General features: G+C 33.7%; 1 protein-coding gene across 1 annotated transcript in view; it reads right to left on the bottom strand.

The window, feature by feature from the left end:
• Window positions 1-7020: 7020 nt before the first annotated feature.
• Window positions 7021-9307, bottom strand: part of LOC111514947 (CD63 antigen) — a 37312-nt gene continuing 35025 nt past the window's right edge. The window contains exons 4-5 of the mRNA XM_074173619.1: window positions 8652-8870; window positions 7021-7783 (exon numbers count right to left, since the gene is read on the bottom strand). Coding sequence (XP_074029720.1) covers window positions 7718-7783; window positions 8652-8870 — 285 coding nt within the window. The 3' untranslated portion in view covers window positions 7021-7717. The remainder of the gene's footprint in view (window positions 7784-8651; window positions 8871-9307) is intronic.

The following is a 9307-nucleotide window of genomic DNA, read 5'->3' as shown; positions in this document are numbered from 1 at the left end:
ATAATTAAAGTAAGAAAAGTTCTTATTAGTTGTTTTTAATTTATATTTCAAATATTTTTTATAATTCCTGTACTTGAATTACACTTTGTGAAAGCCCAAATTTGTTTTACACGAAAAAACAAAAATGTCTGCCTTATAACTTATTTTATTGCATTTAAATTTTTTGAGTTGATTAGATCATCATCAAATTTCAATTGAGAAAATTCAAATGGCCCCATCTTTTTTCTGACTATGCTCTTTTTAGTGCAATTATTGATTTTTTGGTAGATTGCTAGTGAAAAACTATTATTTTTCTTTGGATGTGATAAGTATATTTATTATTTAGTAATGTATAAACGTATCATAATGGCAAAAACATTACTCTCAACTGCTTTCGTAAAGTTACTTTTTTACTAAATTCTAAGAGAATATGGACTATTCTTCTAGTGAGTACTATTTAGTTGATAATTGTAATAATAAATTTTAGAATGTAGATTTCGGAGGTGTTATTTTGCAACCTTTTTTTAGTTCACATTTGTACTTGTATGCATTATACATGCTGATCTATTTTGAGCAATAATGTAAGATATATTTTACTGGGACAGAATTACCACAGATGAAAAATAGGTAACAATCTAAAGTGACTCTTTATTTATATTGGCATTCTAATACCTTCTCTATTCTGGATTCCTGTCTGAAGATAAATGAGCTGGTGACTTCTTTGCGAGGGGAGACGCTGTAATTAAATTCATTAGACAAGAATCTGTTATAGGCCTTACTTTGCAAAACGAACACTGAACACACAGCACGTGTCGGATTTCGGAGAACAGAAAAATGTAGAATGTAAAATTGGAGAATAACCATAAAATGAAATGATGGTCTAAAATTGTTGAGATCGCTACACGACACTACATTTTTTTAATGCTTTAATGTGGAAATAGCAAGATGTGGTTTGTGGTATGCAAACAGCCTATTATTTACTTTTATATGTGTATTAAAGTTAACAAAAAATTTTCATGAGAAAATTTCTTGCGATTTTCTATCCGAAATCATTGATGTGTATTTTCCCCGTATGCCCCCTCCCGGGTTGAGTGCCCTGAGTTGTAATCTTCCCCACACTGTTAATGTGTGCAGAACATCCCATCTCGTCCATCTACCCCTGCACCTCCGGAGCGGACCTCAACTTACTGACTTCAGCAAGATTGACATCTGACCCTCTTTGGTCGAAAGTCAGCCTCTAGGTGCTTTTACTTTCTGATCTGTTAGTCGCGAGCAAGTGATGATTCTCAGTGAATCTGAAAAAGATTAATTTAAAGTCTGGTTGAGAAATTTCTATACTTACCGTAGCCGCCTGACTGCGACTCTCGGGGGTGGTCTTTGGTTCTGCTTCGTTGGCCTCCTGTGTTTGTCCCTCTCTCGGAATTTGGGGTCATCCCTGATTAGTGCGTTATGTAGGTCGCTTAGAACTGGGTTGTGCGCTCGAATTCTGTCAAACATGTCCTCTGCGTATTTCCTCATGTATGCGTCCACATAGTGTATGTTCAGGTCTAGATCCTGGAATATGTACCTATTCAGTACATATCTTGGAGCGTTTACGGCGGCCCTTACGCACTGATGTGTATTCAAGAAACACTTTAATATGCGCAGCTTCTTCAGACGCGTCTATACTCATACTTCAGGTGTGTCAATACTTATAACTACTTCCCCGACTAATAGCACACTGGACATTGACTTATATCCAACAGACATTTATGTGAGGTACCTCACAGAGGTTAGTCTTGCAGATGTTCTTGCATCTTTCCTTTAGTGGTGAGAGGTAATACCTCAAAACCGGTCTGAAGGTGATCTACTCGACTGATTTCAGCATGGTTCTGCTACTGGTTGAACAAAGAAACATCTGAAAGACTAACCTTTGTGAGGTTACTTGCATAAATGTCTCAGATATAATTCAATGTCCAACGTAGTATAAGCCGGGAAAGTACAGCTTGTCAAATTTAGGAAGCGACTTCAAAGTCTTGGCTTAGGATCTCCCCTAATATGTGCATTCTTCAGGAGACTGAGAGAAAGATAGAATTATCAAGTCTCTTTCTAGTTTAGACAAGCTGTATGTAGTTGTTTTCAGGCAGGCATGTACCAAAACCTATTGTGCAGGTATGTTGAGAGAGATGAATGTTTTGAAATATTAATTTTTTTATATGTATGCATTTCTCCTCGATAGTCTTCAAATTCATTTTGATTTCTGTGAGAGTATTGATACATGGGATGTTTCTTTCCTGCTTAGAGCAATGTTCACGAGATGGAGCTGTTCTTAGTTAACAATCTTTCTCTCATATGAAGGTTTCATACATGATAATGTTTTATTGATTTGTTTTCTTTGTGGAGTTTTTTATACAAAAATATATTTGTATTGAAGAATTCGTTAGTACAGCTGCCGGACTGAGTCATGGCCAGTGAGAAACCCCTCCCTCAAAATGTGTAGTAAATGTGTAGAAATCTGTTATCAGTCTGTTGGATTATTCGAACCTTGAACATTCAGGTTGCAAACAGGTTTCTATTGCTTTCTTCTTAATACTTTCCTTGTCATACACGATTTCTCCCACCGGCCATGACTCCATCCGATAGCTGTAGTTTTTTGTAAATTACAGTTGGTGAACCAGAAAAAGAAGATTAACATTGTTTACAAAAAGGTGATTGAACTTCTACAACAATTCGAAAAGGATATACTTACAACTAATTGAAGTGGGATATTTTAATTTTATATTAAGAATTAACAACGCCATTCAGTTGTATCCTCTATTGTAAAAATGGGTAGATGCATAGTACCAGTGCGGCAGTTTCTGGATAAGTTTCAGGGTTGATGGATTGGATGGATAGGTTCTACAGAATGGCTACCCAGATTCACTGATTTGGCTCCACTGGATGTTTTTCTATGAAGATGGTGAAAATGAAAAGTCTATGAGACGCAGTCAACTACTGTAGATAATTCACAGGAAAAAAATCACCAGGTGCCTAATATTCAGAATGCAAGGGAGGAAACGGAAGCTCATTTATATGAATTGAAGGGGTTATATTTTTAGGAATGATTAATTTTTGGGAAAGATATAACCCCTTCAATTCAAATAAGATTCCTCTTGGCTGGGATTGAATCAAATAGGTGAATGAATGTCATTACGATGTCATCGATGACATAAGCAGATGAAGCTTATTCCGTGACATTAAAAACCGTAATTCATGAATGAATTGTGTGAATTTTCTATAATGTTATTCAATTTGGTACTGAAGAGCCTTAGGGCAAGTGTCTCAAGGCAAAACATCGATGTATACCAGTGAGGATGACAGTGTTCCATGTAAGTGCAATTTGTTACCATTCATTTAAAGTAGAACTCATGTGAATGATATCTGATTTTTATTCCACAAGGAATGTTTGAAATACTAACTGAGTAGAGAAAAGTATCTTCTGTATAATTCATTGTTCATATAGAAGTATTTGTTTCAAAATAATTTTTTTCTATCTTGTAATTCAATGTTTTTAAGAAAGGAGCTGTTTCAGGAGGACTTTCTTTCAGTTTGTGTCTGAAAGTTACTTCTTTGCATGATTTACACATCCATGTATAGAGTTACTTATTTTCAAATTGATTATTTTTTCCTTTCTTTGGAAGATTCCCTCATCCTTCTTTTGTATCAAGTAGGATTAGTAGAAAGCCAAAAACTTTCTTTCTCATTTATATATTTGTGAGCTAGTTAATGGTGCCCAGTTCAAACAATTGATAAAGTAGGTACATTTTTTCTGTTCCGTTTGACTTTCTATTTTGAAATTGAGGATATTATCCGAAAGAAACAACTAATAGAAGTGCAACCCGTAGCCGTAGAGAATTACACTACTTTGAATTACAATACTGCAATTTGAAAATGATGAGGTGCTAAAAATTACGACTGCATAAACCAATAAATTCAATAATACATAATCAGGACAACCTACAAACCGCACAAAACGATATCCAGTTGGCTGCCCAGACCGAAAGAGAGAATTTCCCTAGAAAACCAAGGAGTATACAGCATCACATGCGAGGACTGTGGTCAACAATATATCGGTCAGACCAACAGACGTATATCTGCCAGAACCCAGGAGCACAAAAATTCGATAAGAACAAAACAAATTTCCTCTGCCCTCTTTCAACACCATCTACAAACAGGTCACAAGATTAATTTTGAGTCCACAAAACAGATAGCACAGGTGCAAAACCCAAGAATTCGACAAATCAGGGAAGCTATCGAAATCGAAAAGCAAGGTCTCATCAACAAAAGGGATGACTCACTAAATATCTTAAGGATTTGGAAAACAATAATTAAAAACAACGCACAAAGACAACCACAAACCGATAATGAACCATCGCAGGTAGGAGAACTGCCAGAAGCCATTAACAACCTCCAGGTAGAAAAACAGGTAACAAATCCATACAATTTACGCAAGCGAAACCATATAAAAACACCACAAGAAGAACCTAACATCAGTTACACCTCTCGAAGGGAAGCAGTAACACGTCTTGATAATGCCATCTGAGATGATGGCGAAACGTCGACTATCGAATAGTACACAACGGAGGAACATCCAGAAAAACAACACTATATATATATATATATATATATATATATATATATATATATATATATATATATATATATATATATATATATATATATATATGTATATATGTATATGTATATAATTAGTTTCAGTATTTTATATTGACAATATATTTAAAATGAAAATCTCACAAACAACTAATATAGTAGTGAGCATGTATCTATGTATTTATTTATATGTTCGACGTTGAATGTGTGTGACTAGATGTTTCAATCTTGAATTATCATTTTGACACAGCTAAATCTGAATACAATATGTATATATAAATATTATGCAGTCTGTTAAAAAAAATAAGGTGAATTTTCATGTTTCTTCTCAACCGTCGCAAAACTCCGTTCTTTCACGGGTCTCTTCAATCTTGGGAACAGAAAAAAGTCGCAGGAGGCCAAATCTGGTGGCTGAGGCATGGTCACGGTGTTTTGGTCATAAAATTAAGAACAAGCTATGACGAGTGAGCAGGTTCATTATCGTAACGCAAACACTATGAATTGTTTTTCCTCAATATCTGACGTATTTTTTCGTATTGCTTCTCGCAAGCGGCGCATAGAAAATCTGGATAGCCGTTGGCGTCATCCAACAATTAATGAGCGATGTTCATACGGCGGTTTTTTGTTTAAAATTCAGCAAATTTGAAACGAACTTCGCTGCCACACATAACATTTTCTTCACTTTCTCAACATTTTCATTGGTTGTTGATGTGCTGGCGAATATCGTCATAATAAAGATATTATTATTGAAAACGAAATGTCGGAACAAAAATTTGTAAACGCCATCTTGTACAGCTTGAAAAGTGGGAATTATTGTTTGTTTTTGTTTTCTTTTTATCTTCCTAAATAACGCCTGAAATAATTAAAACCTAACTGACGAATTTCAGTTCTTTTGGAATATGTCGGATACCAGGTGAACAGATGTCTGCACCATTTTTTCCGGATTCTGGCATGCTCTTAACTAGGTTATTGATTCATAGACAATATAGTTATTGAATTCATCAGACGTCCCTCTAAATCAGGTGTCAGCAAGTAATTTTAGGTGGGGTCCGGATACTGTAGAAAAATTTTAACGAGGTCCAGAGAAAACAACTGATGATAATCAAGTGCTACCTATGTATTATATCGATTTCAAATCAAATTCTTAATTATAAAACAAGGCCTAAAATTAATGTGAGAAACTATACCGACGATCTTGAGCCAGTTTTTTTATATTTTGGTTCTTGAGTGGAACGGCAAATTCGAAGTGTCTTTTAGGTGGGCGTCCGTTTGTTTTTCAAAAAATCATCTTCGAGAAAGATGTTTCATATAGCCAAACATAGTATTTCTTGCAATTTCCATATTTTTCTGGGACATTTTTGATCCAAAGTTCTTCAGTGGATACCGTTTTACACATTTGCAAAGACACATCATCTTGCGAATCAATTATCTCTATTTGAAGTGAGGGCTTTGATAGATTAAACAACTTGGTAGCCACATCTGTCCATTCTGCCGTTACATCAACTCCAAATGGCGAAGTCTTGGAATCTTGTAGCAAATTCGTTCTTAAGATCGCCCTGACATTTTACAAACACTGCAATGTTTTCTTCAGAGTTATTTTATATTCGAAAATTGTCGGAAAATGATTAAATTCTTGTCTTGTAATACCTTTTTCAAAGATGTCCAGCTTGGGACGAAAAGCAGACACACCATGTATCATATTACATATTAATTTTATATTTTCTTGTACCTCTTCAGTATAAAAATATTGTTTCAAATAATAAAGGTATGGAATACCTTATCTACGTATCGATTTATACTTGGTATACAACACATTACAATATTTGGCGGTCCGAGGTTCGATCTTTCGCGGTCCGCCTGCTTTTGACTGTTGCTCTAAATGCAATAAGACGGACTGGTTTTTGAGGCACCCCTAGATATTATTCAAAGGATAGCGTTTCATCAACTAAGTTGACTTGTGGTTTTCTTCATCTTCTGAAGACGCCAACTTGGTTGGTGAAACACGCATCGAGAAAAGTATTGCATTTCTAGTGATTGAAATAGGTGTTTGTTTTTGGATCTATTCTACGTCAGGTGTTACAGTTTTAATTTTTATCACATTCTTTATTGATGCATGTGTATTCTTTTGACGACCCACATGAATATACTAGTAAAGGGAAGACACTGTATGGAAAAATAACTGTTTATCTGAGGTTTTCAGATGAATGACTGAATAAAATTCGATATATTAATATCTCCCAGCTCTCCTACCCAGTAGTAATAGTATAATCAAATGACTATGGAAAAACTATTTCGATAGTGAATAGTGGATATTAAATTGCACTTGTATAAGGTTTCTTCCACAGGACATCATCATTCATAAATACCATTAATAATAAGTTTTACTTTCAGGAAAAAAATAAAAACTGATTTGATACTATATAACTTAATTTATTCTTTAAATAACATCAATATATAACATTTTTATATTCTATAAAAAACGGTGAAAAAAATAAAAATCATTCTACACATTTATACATCACAACTAATTGAGATTCGAATATAACACCAATACAGTTGATATATTTTTGTAATAACACGTACATGTTGAGTCTAGTGAAGAATTTTACAAAATAAATATCTTTCATATCAAAAATTTATTTCCGTCCCAGATGGAAATATTTGGCATGTGAAAATACATCAAGTTCAAAAATACATTTAAGAATACATTCTCTCAAGATTTGGCTTATAATAATGTCAACTTACAAACTAGATTTGTAACAAATAAATATGTTATTGAAAATCATTAGAAATTTAACAAATCAGTCTGTGAACACACAAAAAGTTATGGAATATTGAAACAAAAATATTCACTACAAAAATTGTACTATATTCGAGAAATGTCACCTGTCAGACTAATTTTAAAGTGAATAATTAGTACAATAAAAAATAACCATATGTAGTAACAATTTCTACATTGTCAAAAAACAAAAAGAAGAATACTGAAATGTAAATTTTGGAAATAACAAAAAATGCAATACTTCAATGAACTAATTCTAAATAACGGACAGAATTAAAAGTGGATAGATGTGCAATGAAGTGCACTTGAAACTTAAATATTTTCATCTTATACTATCTCATACTCTTTACGAATTGAACGTGCTAGGCAGCAGGCAAACATTACTCCAATTAGCTGAAAAATAAAAATAGAATTAATATCTGAAGTTACCGTAAACATAGGAATTTTTCTTGTCTCTTTTCATTGATCCATCCAACCTGTCATCTTGTACTTGTGATGTATTGTTTGGAACCTTTGCTGTAGTAATAAATATTACTGGAGTTTTTTCCCAACACCAAACCGTTATTTCAACACCTCGACACGTGTTTCGATCACCAAGTTATCATCTTCAAGAGGAAGTTTGATTTTCCTTTTGAAGATGATCACTTGGTAATCAAAACACGTATCGAGGTGTTCAAATAATGGTTTGGTGTTGGGGAAAAAACTCCAGTAATATTTTGTCATCTTGTGCAGCACCAAGGACATTCAATACTTCCATAAGTGAAAAAAGCTCTTTTGAAGTTAAAATTGAGATGGTTAGTTATCTCACTAATGAGAGTTATTTCCATCAGCATTTTGAATACCCCAACTCTAAATAGTAATGTACCAATTTAGATTATACTGCATCATTATAAATTTTACTTTTCATTCACAAGAACAATAAACCTGAAAAAAAGTCGTACTTATTCACATGGCCTGTTGGGGATGTGGACAATAAGTATTAGGTTGTTTCAAAGTTTTGTTCATTTTATTGTCATGTGTTTCTGTAGCTCTATATCTCAATAAATATTTATTCTACCGTGTCGTTTTTCTTTATATATTAAATTATTTATTTCTCCCTTTGAGATCTTTGATATTTATGTGTTTATAGTGTACACAACCACCTGAGCAATCTTATTGATTTAAATAAATTACTATTACTTTTATTAACATAATGAATTATCGTAGCTCATGATACAAAAACTCACCTATACTCAACTAAAAAAAAAAAAACATAAATTACCTGTAATGCAGCTATTCCAATGCCAACACCACCAATAATGGCACCATATTTTTTGAAAGCGAACTTCAGTTTATCGATACAAGAAGCAGTATAGTGATTCGAAGTTTTCATTGTACATGAACCGTCATCCTGAGTGTCGGGGCAGCAAGTATGCGGCAAGGAATCGTTTCCGGTTACCCTGTACCAATCTGTAGGACCATTCATACCGCAGCATTCAGCCTATAAACATTATAATTAATAATAAGGAGCTATAAAAATAGGAGGGAAAAAAGGAGAAAGTACTTGATAAAAATAGGTGCGTAAACGCAAGCGAAACATAAGTGGAACCACCTATTGGTGTGACACCCAAGTACTTTCTTGGTTTTTCTCATTTTGTCTTCAATCGAGGACCGCCTGCCCGGTACTGACGATGCCCAATAGGCTGAAACAGCTGTCTACCGGTGGCTCTTAGATTGAAATCAATGTGGGAATGATCAAAAAGTACTTATATATTTAATATATATATATATATATATATATATATATATATATATATATATATATATATATATATATATATATATATATATATATTACAATGTAGGTTTTCACGGATGGTAGAATATGATGTGTTGTTTTTCCGGGTGTTCATCCGTTGTGTACTATTCGATAGTCGA

Source organism: Leptinotarsa decemlineata, unplaced genomic scaffold (assembly GCF_025532065.1).
Source record: "Leptinotarsa decemlineata unplaced genomic scaffold, Ldec_3_MD MMD2_tig00000251_RagTag_RagTag, whole genome shotgun sequence".
NCBI lineage: Eukaryota > Metazoa > Arthropoda > Insecta > Coleoptera > Chrysomelidae > Leptinotarsa > Leptinotarsa decemlineata.
The sequence above is the reverse complement of the archived record's forward strand: the minus strand, read 5'-3'. Positions and strand labels throughout refer to the sequence as shown.